The 17,377-nt window shown below is 34.3% G+C and overlaps 1 protein-coding gene across 1 annotated transcript in view; it reads right to left on the bottom strand.

Moving 5' to 3' along the window:
• The window catches only part of SBF2 (SET binding factor 2), a 257,710-nt gene that overhangs the window by 95,259 nt on the left and 145,074 nt on the right, over positions 1 to 17,377 (bottom strand). Inside the window, 8 exon segments of the mRNA XM_040559185.1 lie at positions 3,314 to 3,463; positions 5,005 to 5,114; positions 7,867 to 8,071; positions 12,648 to 12,746; positions 13,502 to 13,630; positions 14,171 to 14,284; positions 16,287 to 16,364; positions 16,966 to 17,079. Of these exon segments, the coding sequence (XP_040415119.1) occupies positions 3,314 to 3,463; positions 5,005 to 5,114; positions 7,867 to 8,071; positions 12,648 to 12,746; positions 13,502 to 13,630; positions 14,171 to 14,284; positions 16,287 to 16,364; positions 16,966 to 17,079 (999 nt within the window).

The following is a 17,377-nucleotide window of genomic DNA, read 5'->3' on the forward strand; positions in this document are numbered from 1 at the left end:
TTTCCCTCCTCCCAGTTGCAAAATGTCTAGAGATCAGATACTTGGGGAAGTACAGCCTACGTCATCTTTCACTAAAATAACTTGAAGCAATGCTATGAGCATTTATTCCTCTTCCTTCATCTATTTTCAAGAATTGTGATAGCGGATTCATTACACCAGCTATAAGGAGACTAGCAACAACATACACAGTGGGATTATTAGCAGCATTGTGTTAACATACCACTTTTCATCTACTAAATGAGTATATAGAAGCTCTGAAAAAGTATCTGACCTTTATTTTTATGGACTCAAGTAAAACAAGAGAGCGCATTCTATTAAAAGAAAAAAGAAAAAAAACACACGCACACAAAAATAACCAAACTAAACAACAAGGAAAACCTTAACAGTAATGAAGAGATCTGCAATAAACTATAAAGAATGCACTCTTCCTGATTTTGTAATATATGGCACTGTTCCCAGTAAGACAAAGAACTCTATACATGACAATAACACAGCTTCTTGGTCAAAAGACACTTCCAGAAACAGCCTACCTGTATCTCTTGAAATACATATTGTTAGCAACAAATCACACTATCAGTAGCAGAGGTTTGGTGGCTGGAGAGCATCAGAATTCCTATCTGCATGAGCAAGTGAGCCAGGAGAGACTGGTACTTCCCGGAGAAAACCATCACACTGGGACTTGCTGCATGCACATCCCAGTTCAACCCACCACGTACAGTATGACCAGTAGAGAGCCACGGCTGTGCCCAACCTACCAGCTATCCCACGGGCCCTTCCCTCCCCATAGCTTTTGTATCAGCTGCTATATGGCTCCTGGCAACAGCAACACTTCTGTTCCTATCTTAGAAAAATCAATGGGAACACTAATATTAACAGAAAAATCTATGAAAAGACATTTGATGGCAGAGTTTCTACAATTCCAATAGGTCTGTGAGGTCTTAAAGCAACACTGCAATCCATAATCCCTCAAAATTCCATCATAATTAACATTATATTTCCCTAAAGGTTGAATACATCTTCAGTTAAGACCATCTTTCTTACATTAAGTTTCCGTATCTTTTAACAGACACTGTTTAAGTTGCCTGGTCTTATGACGTGCAGCTAACAGAATTCATGTCACTATGGCAAGCAGCAGCAGCAAACTTAACGAAGTTCTTGATAATGTATTTTTGTCTTTAACTGATACAGAGAAGCTCCAAAATGTCACAATTTACACATTGTTCCAAATAATAGAGTTGAACAAAGTACATAGACAAATTATAAATAATGCTTTTATCTTAATAAATGATTTCATGTCATAAAAGTAGATGTACTGAAAATACTTGTTTCTAACTAGCTGCCCAGTGTCAGGAGTTCAGATGTTTTCATATTGGCTAAGCTTACTACTGAGAAATGGAAATTTCCATTTTACATTTCAAAGATATACAAATACTACTGGGGAAATAAAAGGGTAAAAATTGTGCCCCCTTAATCCATATATTTGTTTCCTTTGCATGATTTGAGTTATATTTTCTACCTTTATTAAGAAAAATAACAATCGTATTTTATTTCCATATTACTTCAAAAAAATCATTTTTATGAGCATTAAGGTTCTTCTTGGGCTTTTAAATCATTGTGAAAAAAATATTAATTTTTCTTGAACAGAAAAATCGGATTTTATTGCTTTAAGAGGTGGTGTCAGTATTTCTTTCCTCAGTAAAGGAAATTTCCTCAACTCAACATTTTTCTCTGCTATCTGTTTTGTACTATGATGCTACAAATAAAGGGGATTTGTATTTCCTTTCTTTTGCCTGAAAACCTCTCTGGATTTTTTCTTTTTTTTCCGCCAGGAACAATCATGAGAAGGACCAAAATCTGTAGCACATCTAGAAAATTATGGTTTTTGGTTTGAAGTAACATTTCTGACTCTGGAATGCAGAGCAGGTGCAGTATTTCATTAGTCATGATTTTGGGCAGAAAAATGCACTTTCACAGGTAATTTTATTTTTCTTTTAACTTTATACTTAAACTTAGAACTTGGAAAAGGCCAATGGCTGTGCCAAAAACGTGCATTCTGGTACAAGCCATGCACTTTTAGCCAGCTGACTGACATCTTCATCTGCAACATGCAGCTAATTTGATTCTGAACACCACTACTCACGCAAAGCTGAGTATTGTTCTAAATAGTAGAAAAATATCTACTGTAAATAACCAGAAATACAACAGACAACAAAACTTGCCTTGGATAGTGACCTGAGGTAGCATTTGCTCAGTCAATGTTAATTTATTTCTATATTCCTGTAAGCTGTATTTAGCACTCACCTTTTAAATATATGGGTCAACGCACTGCTGCAAAATAATGTTAGCAGTTTCTTTTTTTTCTTTTTTTTTGTTTCTTTTTTTTTTTTTAAGGTTAGAGGTGAGTGGGGTTAAAATATTTTGATGTCTCGCTCAGATCCCTAACACACTAACTTAGATAGGGGCAAGAGGAGGCAAATTATAACAAAGTGTGATCACATTATAAATATAAATATACATAAAATTACTGCATTCTCAGATATCAGACTGAACACCGGTATCTATAAAAAAAAATGCATTTTGTGGCATTGAATTGCCAACAAATATAGCTAAATCAGAACAATTATTCAAACGAAGGTCAAAAGAAGTCATCCACATAGTTTACTCTTATAGTTAACTGCTACCAGGTTAATGTTTACTTACCACAAAATTACATAGCAATTCATTTGTAGAATATCTCAGTAGATGAACCGCAAACACCAACTAAAGTGAGTTTTTGGCAAACTAAGATGACACAGTGAAAAGCAGTGCTACCACCACCTATTATGGAATTAGAAAGTATGCTTTCTTCTTGAAATGTGTTTGCACTTGTGATGACAAAGAAGAAAAACTTATGTTTTGTTAAACAGAGCTGTGCGTATTACACATTTTAGGAATTCAGATGAAAATGACCTGGAAAAGCTAACACCATTCATAAAAAATTATACTTAGAGCTATTACTATAAATCACTTCAATACTTAACTGATACTGAACTGATTATATCTAAATTATTAATAATGGAAACAGTTTTCTTTCTGTTTTTCATATAGGCAGATCTGTACAGACCTTTTTGTACAGACCTTTTGTACAGACAGCATTTTGTCCTTTATCGTTTGAACTACAAAATGTCTTAAATGCACTGTCAGGTAGTATCTGCTATATCACTGTAGTACACAGCCCCATAATTCAATTATTTTGTCCACATCACTGTAAACAATTTTTTGATTATCATACTAACAAAAAGACAACCAAAGAACAAAACCTCGCATATTGTACCTGCAAAGCACAGTTCATCATTCGTACTATGTAGTCAAACTGCTGATGGTCCAGAATTGCTCGATTTTGTTTAACGTGCAGGCTTAATTCCTGTGTGAGACAGTGCCGAGCTGCCTTTCCTTTTAGGGCTCTCAGGGCTGCAGGCAGGGTCTGGAGACGAGAAAGTCTAACTTCATTAAAATGAAATGGCACCAAAACAGTGAATATCATTCCTTCTTTATCAAGAAACTGCATGTGACAGTATAGAGAACAACTGAATGATTTCTAGTCTTGGATATCAAGCTTTCACATAACGGACTCAAGCTAAATCAAAAATTAAATATTAAATTTTTTCCATTGTTTTTTTTTTCAAATGCATTAAACGGCATCTCACCTGCATCAGTAAATGGGAACAACTGATCATGGATAGGCACTGAACAGACAGGAAATCAGAACTGGATTACTGTGCATGAAAGCATGTGCTTTATCTGTACCAGCCAGGCTAGGCCTCAAGTTAGCATATCAAGGCCGGCTAGCATGGTTTTTGATAAACAGTGAAAACCAAATAGTTTTAGAATATGCATACCACTCATAGTACTGAGGCCACAAGACTGTTATGCAGTTTACCCTAAATTAGGGCCAATAAAATATTTATACCAATGCTTTAAAGATGTATCAAGTGCTACATCAGTGATTATCAACTGTGGCCCTTTAGAGTAGATTTAACGTACAGCAAAAGATAAATATCAAATGGCAGCTTATTGTCAAAGGATAAATTTACTATGCTGGCGTACAAAAAAACACTACTGAAATTTTCTAGGTGCCTGCAAGTTGAAAGACATCAAGAACTACTGTGTTGCACATGCATCAAAATTCTTTCAGGACAGCCACACATTTTTTTAGGACATTTCTTGTATGTATTTTCTTAACGTTATCTTGTAAATCAAGAAACACTGCTTTCCTATCTTGAACTGCATAGCCTGAGAGATGTATACAGATGATACTCTGGCAAACTGAAAAATTTCTGAAAATAATTTTACTATCATTTTCATACACATAATTAAATTTGAGTGAAAGTTTGAGTGACTGTTCTGGAATCAAAATTATAAAATTATATGGACAGAATCAAGAAAAAGGGGCAGCATCTTACCATGAAAAAATAAGGATGTTAAGGATGATGACAACTTGTACATTTTAGCAAAAATGGACATACCAAATATTTATATTCACCTCTAAGTTTTTTTCAAATTATTGATTTTTAAAAACAGCAAAATTAACTGGACTGAAAATCTGAAAGAACATTGATTGACAAAGAGTCATATTCAAAAGAACATTGGTTGACAGTGAAATGTCTATGTATACTTTTTGTTACATTCCTCATATCAACACTGTCAGAAAAATACATACCTTTTCTGAAAAGAAGAAAATGTGGACAGCACTATTTATGATGGTTATATAAATTAGCAAAAAAAACAACAACATCAACATGCAGGTTTCCAAATCGATCTGCCTCATATTACACATAATATTGCATTTAGATGAGTTTTAGTGTTTATTTCATTCACTTAAATTATTAAAATAATAGTATTTGAAATATAAGACTTCAAAACAAAATTTGTTGTTATGAGGTCAGTCTCCATTTGACACGCTAACAGAGTTAATACTTACTTGGGAAAGTTTAAATTTAATTTTATTACCTTTAATTTTATTACCTTTTCAGTCTCCAAAAACTTATTTTCAAAAATGAATGCGATGCAGTTTCTAACAACTTCCAGCCTTTGTGCACTATTGAAAACTGTGCTTCCTTTTTCCATTATGGAAACTATCACAGAAAAGATGAATATACATCAGCAAATTTCTTCTGCAATGGTCACAAAGAATACCAGAATGTTCTTTAAAATAAAAAAATAAATAATGTGCCCTCCATTTTATTCTGTTAAGCAAATATATACAGATGGGAACATAGAATTTTTTTTTTCTATACTACCTTCATGAGTGCTCTTAATTTCAACTAAAGCAGTAAATTCTCTTTACTACTTTCTTCCATTTGTTTCATACAGGCACAAGGAGATTCCAACCTCAACTAGCTAACATATTAATGAAATATATAAATACAAATTAATAGAGAATACGTATTTGCATGCATATATAAATACATACACACTTCTGTAGTGAACTGCATACTCTTGTACATTTCATGTGTAGCAGAAGATAACTACATTGTTCTGAAAGAATTTGTTGGCCATGCCAAGAATTCTGTAACATGGAATAAAAACTAACAGACCTGTTCTCTTTTCTAGATTCCAATTTGTTGAGATACAATGATTATTTTCTTAATGTGGTGTTTTTTTTCTGAATTTCAAGAAAAATCAGAATAGGAGATCTATCATTCTTTTTCTCTATTTAGTATCAACTAAACAGAATATAAACATAGAATATGTCCTTTTTGTAGATAACAATGCGCTCTTAATATCCAAGGATTTTGACACAGAGGATAGTTGGGAATAAGAGTATGAAAGTTATTTCTTGAAAAAACATAAAACTGACAAAAAGATATACTTTTTAAGAAAGGAAACTTTCTCTTGCACTTAGCCTGGAAATACTTTTAAAGAAACGCAGCAGAACAGAATATCCTTTTAACTTTCAGTAACTAACAGATTCAATGATCTAGTCAACAGCAAAGGCAGGTAAATAAAGTTTACCCTCTTCTGACGCAAAACCAAAGAGAAACAGGCCTGACACAGGCCTCAAGAGGCCATCTAGTTCATCCTGCTGTCCCTAGACTGGATCAACTGTATTTATGTCATTCCTCATGTTTGTCTAATAAGTTCCCAAAGTTCTGTGATAACAGAGACTCCTTGGCTTCACAAGAAATCCATTCAAATGCCTCACAATCCTCATTTTACCAAGTTTTCCCTGACAAATAACTTGACTTTTGTGCTGTAATTACACCCATTATTTCTTATCACTACAGATAGCGGTAAGATCCCTCTTTTTAACAGCCTCTTATGTAATTGAAGACTGCTACTATGTGTCCCCTCAGTCTTCCAATTTTCAGTCTAAACAATTCTCCATCTTTCCTCGTAGGTCACATTCTCCAGAGCATTGGTCATTCTTCTTGCCTTCTGGACTCACTCCAACAGAACCAAAAACGGAGACAGTCTTCCACTGTCCAAAAATGGATACAAACAATCCAGCTGAGGTCTTATTGAGAACAATGAAAGGATTTCTCCATGGGGTTCACTGACTGTACTCCTGTTTATACATCGTACTAATATGTTTGTCTTTTTTGCAATAGCTTGACATTGCTGGGTCATGTTTGCCCTATGACCATTATAATCCGAAAATGAATTTCTGAAGAAATGTTGTTTAGTCAGCTGATCATGCCTATGCAAGAGCAATACTTTATATAAAGAAAAACAGTAGAGAAGGACAGCATTCAACAGAGACTACAGACTCTAATTTTCCAAGGTTGATTGGAACTTTAATCTCCTTCTTCAATAACTTTGCAAGCTCTACCACCTTCACGTGTCCTGAAGGTTTACTAAATATACTCGTTTCTGCCATTATCCAGACTGATGAATATGATGAATCGAGGTTTTTGGGGTTCTAAAATTAAACTGAGAAATGTGTACATCTGCTCTTTATATTTAGATACCTATATATATATTATCATTACATATGCTTGTTTGTTCTTTATCTTTTTCCAGAGATTTCCACCATCTTCCACTAGTGCCAGATGAGAAACCTGAACCTTCAAAGATTGTTTCAGCCAGCCATACAATTAACCTATGGTGATATTCATCACAGCTAGACGAAGAAAGTACCTAACTTACTAGGCTCAGTCCAACTGAGACCAAATCCTTTACTGTTGTTCTTAATTATGCCAATCGCACTCTAGATGTTTCACTTCTTATTGAAGTCTGATGCAAGAGGGCTTTTAAAACTGCAAAGGCAAACGAGTAAGTCTATGTACTGAAGTTTGCAGTGATTGCTAAAAATACCATACGAACATGAAATTGTAGAATCACTTATGTTGGAAAAGACCCTGAAGATCATCAAGTCCAGCCATCAGTCTAACATTACTAAGTCCATCACTAAACCATGTCCCTAAGCTCCATGTCTACACGTCTCTTCAATATCCCCAGGAATGGCAATTCCACCACTTCCCTTGGCAGTTCATTCCAATGCCTACCAACACTTTCCCTTAAAGAATTATTCCTAATATCCAATCTAAACCTCCCCAGCATAACTCGAGGCCACTTTAAGTCCAACCACTTGTCACCTGAGAAGAGACTGACATCCACCTTACTATAACCTCCTATCAGGTAGCTGTAGGAAGAGATGAGGTCTCCCCTCAGCCCCTTTTTCTCCAGACTAAACAACCCCAGTTCCCTCAGCTCCTACGCATGTCTAGTTTTCTAGTCCTTTCACAAGCTTCGATGCCTTTCTCTGAACATGTTCCAGTAACTCAATATCTTTCTTGGATGCAACACATTGCAGCCATGCTGATTATATATTCAACACATGAGATAGGATGACAAACAGGTAAATTAGTGAACAAGTAAACATACCAACAGGGGGACCTGCTGGAACGACGCACTTCTTGTCTCCCCGAGTGGCAGGGGGGGCGCCCTGACTCCTTGCAAGGCCTTCCTGGAGCAGCTCCTGCACTCTGCACTCATTGATCTGGGGAAATGGGAGGATGTGAACCCTCAAGTGGGAGCCCTCTGTGGGCCGTGGCACTTTCTGGAATGCTATGTGGGGATTGGGATTTTCCTGCAGGCCAAAACCAAAACATTAAACACAAACATGTTATGTTTTGTTACCAGCTGCCTCACTCAATTTCATCACTGTTTTGTGTATCTGTCACACCTGAAAGATTAAGAAGCCAACTAATACAGCTGACTAATATCATGTTTCAAATTCACATCACCTTTGATTCATTAACTCTAATATTTCCAACCTCTTTAAAGGCTTTTATAAAGTTATTGTCAACATCCAAATTAATTCAAAAAAGAAAGAGAGCAAAAGAATATCACTTTTTAACTTACGTTGCTTTTATGCAACTTAATGAATATTTAGGACTTAAGTAGAAAATAGCATGACAATTAGCTTCTACACTAGAGACAGGGTTGAAAAATATAATATACAGTCTCTGCACCAAGCATCCAGAAACATTCTCATCTTGGTCAAGTCTACAAAGTGAAAATTCATTTTCATATCATGTTTGAAACTGTGGCCCTCCTTCATTAGGTAACATTTTTGTAACTTCTGCATGTCCCATAAAATATGTTATACAATTCACTGCTTGCACTAAAGAAAGGAAAAAGATTAATACAGTCAATCAAAGAGAGGAAACAATGGGTACAAATTACAAGGAAAGTAAAAAGAAGCTGTAACTTCAGATTTTGGGATGTTCTTGATGGATAGAAATCACTATCATTTCAAAAAGTCAGAATTTCCACTGCAAAGAGAAATGTTTGTCTACAGTGATTTTTCGCTGTAGAGTGCTTTTATGGTCTTTGTTTTCTTTTTCTTTAAAAGAAAATGTAATAAGCAGCCCCAGAGAAAGTTTTTATCTTTGCTTTTCACTTTTCTTGAAGAGATCCCCAGAATAGGAAAAAAATAATAATAATAATTCAGTTTCACATCACAGAACACTGCCATACTTATTCTACCAAAATAATTGCTCCGTCTGCTACATAACCGTTCCAATACTCGTCTTGGTCTGACATTATTGTGCAATACTGCAGTACTGAAGACAGTGCCAAAATATGTTCTGTACTATACAACAGAGATGTTGTGTGTGTGATATTTTACCTCTTGCCCTGGGTTGGTACGTATTTGTCATACCAGATACAGTATCAGGGCACAGTATGTTCCTATATGTGGACACAAATCTTCTGCCTCTGGTGGTCAGCAACTATAAAGACCATGTACACCACAAACCACTAAATTTCTCTTAAATGCCTCCACATTGACTTCAGCATGTGTAAAACACACTTCTCAGAATGACATCCTGAAGACTGCAAGATATGAAAATGCACTGTTTCTTTTATTTTTTCCTCAAATGCTTGATGAACTTCTCTCACTTTTTGTTTCTTTTCTGGCTTCAGGTTGTACCTTTTCCAAAATTACGGCAGAGATTAAAATGTACCACAAGGGTTTCACCACCATTAAGAGGATTACATCTCATGTTTTGAGCAGTGTAAAGTTGTCAAATAAAACAGGGTATTTTCTTCTCTTAATTCATATAGAAGGGATTGTCATTAGTCACGTTTGAATTTACTCTGTTTCAGTTTGATTCTATGCAGTTGGCTATGTATAGTTGCTAAAGAGCATTATGCAAACAATTAGGTTTCTGTTGTAAAAGCATAACTAGATTGCAACACAACTCAGAATCAGGAGTTAACCTGATGCTTTCATTTACAGAAGTAAAGGGCAACAAGGAGACAAAATGCATCAATTTGAGAAAAAGCAGTCTCAAACTGATGCATTTGGTCTCAGATGTAGAAAAACAAACCAGCTACTTAGCCATACAAATTCTCTGCACAGGAGAGTTTAATGAAATGAGCCAAAAATCTAGCTATGAGGAGGATGACAGCAGCAGATGCCAAGAGCAGCAAGGCAGAGAAAAGAAACACAACCTTAGCGGGAGGTAACAGATGACATATAATAGGAAAAAGCCAGAAAGGGAAAATAACTATTTCACGTTCCATTTAATTGAAAAGAGAGGTCCAGAGGAAAGATCTAGAAAGAGTTACTTTTATCTTGGACTTCAAAAACCTAATGCCAGCTGCATATGCAATGACATATAGATCAGCAACGTAGGTCTAATGCCTTCAACTACTGAAGCAGTATATGCCACAAACTTGTCTAGATTTTCCACTTGCACCAGCTAGACTAATACAAACACTATCTCTCCCCAATGAACCTTTTCCTCATATATATCTAGACTGTCCCAGCTACAACTAAATGACTATTAAAATTGGGGAATAAGATATCAAAATATGTCATGCAATGTGATTTAAAAGAGACAGCTCTAGGCATAAGTTTTAGAAGCAATGTTACTTATCACAGTGCTTTATTCAAAGATACGTAACTATTAAAAATCTGACTTTTTAAATCATTAACTTGGTGGTAGTGAAGTAGTGGCTGGTCAATCGCAATGGTGTAAGGAAATCTCATCATAAGAACAGATGAAAATGAGTAAGTCTTGACACTGATTTTAAGAAATTATGAGAAGTTGCACGTATGCAATCATTTATGCTTTATAGGTTCTTTCATTCTAAAAAAGGATCCATATACACTAGAAAACAAATCCAAATGTTCTTCATTTCCTTTGTAGTAATTTAGAATGATAATAACAATTATATTTTTTAAAGAAATTTCCTATATTTATGGGACAGTACTGCAATAATCATATGCTTATAACATTATAGCTCCAACACTTGTTTAAAAAAAAAAAAAAGATAACTTGATTTTAATGAAACTTAAGTGTGGTACTCCTGATTTTTTTTCTGCCATACACTCTGCAAATTCGAATCCACACATCTCTGCCACCTGATCAAAAAGAACCAGACTACTTTACTTGAATATTGCCCATCGACTTTAATGAAACTAATTGTCATGAATGCTGCAGGAGTGTCAACCAATATACCTCCTGACAGCATTAATTTGAAATAAAGACATGAATTTGGAAAAAGCACTTTGGTATACAGAACACTACTATTAATTTAGTAGCATGACATTTAACATTTATTCTGAAGCTTTTATTTTAGGTTACATAATTTTAACTTTTACTAGAAGATGATTCCACCAGTACTTACCACTAATAAGGATAAGAAGGTAAGCCATGAAATAAATAACATTTTATTAAAGATTAAATGTCATGGATGAAATGAGTCTATGTAACAAAAATTCTCATGTCTGACATACCTCTACATTTTCCACAAGGTACATTCACTTACAATAATTCTAAGACATCAGTATAAAGACATCAATTTTAAAATACTTTAACAAGTATGCTATACCACAAATGGACAAGAGACAACATTTCATACACACTTCTAAATGTGAAATGTTTTCAGTCCACAAAGATATATATATTTTCTCTTCTAATGTCTAATATCAACAAGGGAGGTTAACCTGTGTATCAATTCTTTCATTCATTCAAAAAAAAAAAAAAAGCAGAAAGGTCATTTGACAATTTCAGTGGAAAAAAGAGATGGCTGGGGGAGTGGTGAAGAGCAAATCCATGTCTGAAGAGATACACAAATTCATCAGCTAAGGACAATATTAAAAGTCAGACTAATCTCAGTTCACACTCCTCACTATTCACACATTCCACTCAGAATACATAGATGTATTTTTTCATCCAACACCTACAGACACAAGAACTGCTGAATGCAATGGTTGTAAAATTTTGGATTTTCTATACTAAGATATTAATCTTATCCAAAGCAAAGACTGCATTAATACTGATGAAATGCTCAAAAGCAATTCTTTTTTGAAAAAACAACAACAAAAACAACAAAACAAACAAACAAAAAAAAACACCCCAGAATTTAGCAGCAGTTAGTAATTCCTGTGTTTTTTATAGCAGTGTAGTTGTAAATCATAGCTTTTGGGAAGTGGGATAGCAAAAAGATAGGGTGATAAAGGTGTTGACTGATTGCAAAACAGATATTGCTCTGTGGAGTCTGAACAACGACAGGAAGTGTGAGGGGGATGGAGATTAGCTGATGCCAAATAAAAGAAGCAAACAAAATGCCCTATCTAATAGAATCTTAAGAGATTTTACAAAAGCACTGTACAAGATAAAGGCATGATAGGAAGGAAAGAATGAAACTGGAAATGGTATTTCAGGAAACCCAAAGAGTTCAAGAAACAACATGTAAGAAATGGGATAGTTAACACTTGCTGAGAATGGAAATCATGGAGCCTGGGTTACACAGCAGGAGAGATCTGCTGGAAAAATACACCATTTCAAACTGGATGTACGGTTTTCATAGGTGAAACTGTTGAGAAGTAAGAAGACATGTTTGGCACAGGCAGGTTGCAGCAGAGAAAATAACAGTTTATAAACATTACGTGAATATGCACTAAGAAAACAGTATGCTAAGTAGTACTAAGAGCAGTAGGTAAATCAATATTAGCATTAATATAGCAGTCAATATATTGAACATCCTTAATGTATAAAATTGTTGGTATTTAAAGTTCCAAAGTCTTCAGTCATAATGCAGATAACTACCACAAGCAGTCATTTCTGTTTTCAGACACTGGATCTATCTCAGACACATGAACTTCTAGTGTTATCAATACTAAAGTGCAGTAGGTATAGTAAACTTACATTTTTGAAGAGTTGTTCTGCAAGTTCTCTAACATGTTTTATCATTTTTGGTGGATTACCTTCCTCAGCTTTAATTCTTTCAACTTCAAAGGCTACCAACTTAAAAAAAAAAATAAAAAGAAAAAAAAAGAAAAATGTTTATGATTCAACTAAAATAATTTATTGCCTGTTTAAATTACAAAATGTTAATCTTAATTGAAACTGAGAAAAAAGGAAGAAAAGAAAAAAAAAAGAACAACCTGCACTGTCACATTGATCTAGAACATGAGATTCTTATAGAGCTTCTGCTGCCAGAGTCTAACCTAACACAAAGTCCTACAAACCTAAAACATTCCTTTAACGTTTCTAATATTATAAACTACATTTCTCTAATGCACTGCTACTATGCAAACTCTATTTGTACTGTACATTCAAATAAAAAACAGCACAGGAAAAGTATGGTACTGCTTTTTAACAGAAAAAATGTTTGTCCCAGTTGATTTTGTTGGGTATGTATTTAATTTAATATTTCTTCATTACTTTTTCAATGTTTTAAGAATGTAATTAGATTACTCAAAATAATTCTGTACTAGCACATGTGATTCATTATAAATTTCCAAACCTGACAATAAGAACAGCATTATCATGACTTACACAAATGTTTAACTTCATACATATGAGCAGGGCACAGTTTTATGAAAGTAAGCTAAAAATGCATGTTTAGTAGAAAATGAGAATTGAGAAGATTAGCATAAACTTTATATAACAGATAAACTTTATATAATAGACAGTTTGGAAGCATTTAAGTTTTTCACATGTTAAAATGTCATTGGTACATTTTAATTTATTTGGATTAAAAACCAAACAGTTTTCACCTCATCAAAAAGGTCACAGGCTCTAAAGGGAGGACCCCTCTCTGACACAAAACCAGCAAATGCCATTCCATTGAGAACTTTGGTTAGAAAGTCATTTTCAATTAAGCCTCGCTGGCCCAAGAAGGCTGCCTGCATTAGAGATAGAAAAGAATGCAAGTATTTTATCAGCATCATAAATTCAACTATTTATGTATAAGCAACTATATATTTTCATCAGCTTATAGTAATATGAGGTACTTTCTAATGAGAAAGTTTTATATTACATAAGACGTCTTTGTACCTAAATTCAGGAGTGAAGTAACAATATTTTGATGTACACATTTTATAAATCTCACAGGTAATAAAACTGATACTTTTAAGTATTGTCTTGTAGCAACATATATATGTTTTCAAAATTCCTTGATGATCCATCAAATGTTTCTTTATATTAAATTTTAATGTTAACTTTGCTTCATCTTTATCACTCTCAACAATTACTCCCACTAAAATGCACTGATATAATGCTATGTCAAAATTATATCCTTGTAAGTTGATAAATTTTGGCATGTCAACAGCAACTGTAAAAAAAAAAAACCTGAGTTTTTTTAAACACTTGTTTAAAAGGCAAGCACCTGGGGATAAAACAACACAAACAAATGCTAACTAAATAAAAACAACTTTCTCTTTTACCTTGTGGAAATGAATGACTGGTTCAGCATGAATTCTGATCAGCTGAAGGCATGACCGGTATCCTTGGAAAAGTTGTGCAAATAGCCTAAGGAAGATTGCTCGCACTTCTTTATCCTGCAAGATGTAATTGAACATGCTGTCAAAAACATTTTCATTTCCTAATTTTTTCTACACTTTGTATAAAGCTATCTGATAAATGCCTACAAATTTGCCAAGCAGTGCAGCATGTGAAGTGGAGATATGTGCATGCATACAAAACTATCTGATGCAAGCAAGGCTACAGTTTCACTGACCTGTCTCTGGATGGCAATGCAGATGGTAATGATTATTACATATCCACCCTGTCGCTCCTGTTGCTCCTTTTTCACACCTGCACATTAGTGTCAGGGTAATCAAGAGTAGCTGAGTGGTCACGTGGAAAAACCCAAGAAGGAACTAACCTGAGTGCAAACTGATGCTAATGACAGAAAAAGGGGTATCTTTGCCTGGATTTATTCCTTCAAATAGGGCAGCTCTGCAGCACTACAAAGGCAGTGCCACTGGAGCAGGCAGGGGGGCAGGGAGCCGCAGGAGTCTAAGCTGGCAGTGGTGCTGGGAGCCTGGCTCAGAGTGTGGCAGGCATCATGCTGCGCAGCCAGCTGTGGGGACTGCTCTGAGTTTGCTCAGCTACTTTTTTATGACTCTTCGAACTCAAATCTTCACGTGCCAATCTAGTGCAGCCAAAACAAGCCAGGGTTAGTTTAAAATGTTTTAAATAGTAGATCTTTAAAGTCCTGGTTAACTTTGACTTAAATGAGCAGGGGAATGCTTAAATAAGCATTGAGGGTTTAGTAGAAACGATATGAACAGATGAGGGCAGACTTGGGACAGGGACATCTTCAGCTCAAATACACCTAAAAACATTGTTCAAATACTCTGTCACCCACATTATTTTCATTTTACCTCAAGTATCTAACCAGACCATGGCCATGTCTAAAACGTGAGGTCCTAGAATTTGTTTTAAAACCTCAGGTTTTATGGCATCTCGAACAAATTTTTCAACAAATTTCAACTTGAAAAATTGCAAGCAGCAAAGAATATTAGATTATCAGATTGGGTAAACAGCTGATGATCTAAATCAACAAGTTAATCTAAATTAAGTAAGTTAAAGCTTGCAATAACTTTTTAAAAGAACTAAACATAGGGATCTGTAAGATTCCATAAAGCTGTCCTTTGTGAATATTTTTCTAGATGTGTTGTCTGATCATTGTTATTCTATTTTTATGTTATTTTTGTAAGGACTCACTTTACTGAGAGACATTCTAGGTTTGTTTGGGTTCAAGTTCCTCTCTAGGATTTTAACACATTCCCTGACTTTTTTGACATCTTGAAAACATAGTTATTTCTTTCAGATTTAACAAAATTCATATTTTCATATAAAATGACATTAATTTATAACTTCACTGTCCAAAATGAGATCTTAGCTGAATTCTGAAACTAGTCTAAGTGAAATTTGGATTACATTTCCTGTCTTCATCAATGAAACCACAATCTTAAAGCAACAAATAAGAACTATTTATATATATATATATGTATCTTGTACCACGTAGAACTTCACAGGTTTTGAAATACACTTACACAATAAAACCAAAATATGTTCTTAAATTGAATTTGCTTTTGGATTTTAGTTTAGACTACCAACTCCAGTTCAATTCTACACACTCTTGCAGGCTAAAGCAAGCAGGTTTACCAAGTTATTAAGTTGTCATGGCTTTGCAATTATTTTTAATCCAAGTTAACTAGATTTTAGTTAAAAAAAAAAAAAAATTAACTATAGACAACTGTGTATCATTTCATTTAGGTTGAAGTTCATCAAAGCCAAAAGCAGTATTAAAAAAACCATGGAATTCATTTCCCAATATGTTCAAACATATAATATAAAATACCTATCATTATTAGATATCAGAACGCTGCTACAGAGCAGAATGCAAAGTCCTATGCCAACTCTTTGCTCTACCAATAATACTGTAAAGGATATGGAAGAGAAAACACAAAGTCAAAATTCTTAAAAGAAATTTAGTCTAAAATTTCAAGGGTTTTTTGTTTAAGAAAGTCAGACATAACATAGAAATCTTACCAGCATTTTTGTGTGCGATAAAGCTGTTCGTGGGGGAGGGAATGCATAATCTGCTGTTTCCAAATCAGGATGCAAAACCTGGAGAATTTTTAAAATAATTTTTTCCCCTCATTTTGCTGAGGCAAGAACAATTTACTTTTTCTGCTTTCTCAAAATAATATTTACTGATAGTAAATACTTCAAATAATTGATTGAGATAAATTATAAAGACTTAATGGAAATAAAGGTGGGGTTAATTTCTCAAATTCATGTTTCTACATGTAAGCTAGTTATCAAAAACTCCTATTACAGTCAATGAATCTAATTAACAGAGTAAAAAAAAATTTTTTTCCTAGACAGAAAACTCAACAGCTTTCTTGGGTAATTCCTTATCAATCACTCTCAGATATTAATAAAGAGGCATTAGAGAAATAAACTTTAAGAATTTCAAATGTACTATTAGGAAAATCACTACCTTCCTCTTAAATAGGGAAAAACCTTATTTTAGTAGTAAGTTAAATTACTGATGATGTTAACTCTAACTTCAGATCATAAATTATTCTGAAAGGAGTGTTGGCATGTATCATAGTTTTAAATCTCACATTTCCAGTGTGTTTGAAAGCAACTGAATACCAAAATTCTCTTTTCTTGCTTTTAAAAGAGGTGAGAGAATAGAAAATGGTTTTCTATCAAAACATACTAGAGAAAGTGCCATCTGAGTCTGATGTAGCAGTGGCTCTGGGAGCTGAGAGAGATGAATACATTCAGGAATTTTAATTGTGCCTCCATCCAGGTCTGCAATGATTACATCTAACTGTAAGGGACAAAAATATTAGTGGTTGTGCTGTGAGCATTATCCTGTGAGCATAGTTTAAAAACACAACAGTTGAAATTTCATGATCTGCACATAAATTAACATAAACAAAGTAAAACAGTACTAACTTTAACATATAGAATGCTTTTGTGAAAGGAAATGCTCTAAATACTTCAAATTACTGAACATAGCTGTGAAAAATGAATGGAAACCCAACTCCTTCTTGATGTTTCTGTGTTCAGTGATTTGGGATATTGAATACTCTGTTTTCAAAAAGACACAATGATGACAACTCTTT

This window comes from Cygnus olor, chromosome 5, assembly GCF_009769625.2.
Source record: "Cygnus olor isolate bCygOlo1 chromosome 5, bCygOlo1.pri.v2, whole genome shotgun sequence".
Taxonomy (NCBI): domain Eukaryota; kingdom Metazoa; phylum Chordata; class Aves; order Anseriformes; family Anatidae; genus Cygnus; species Cygnus olor.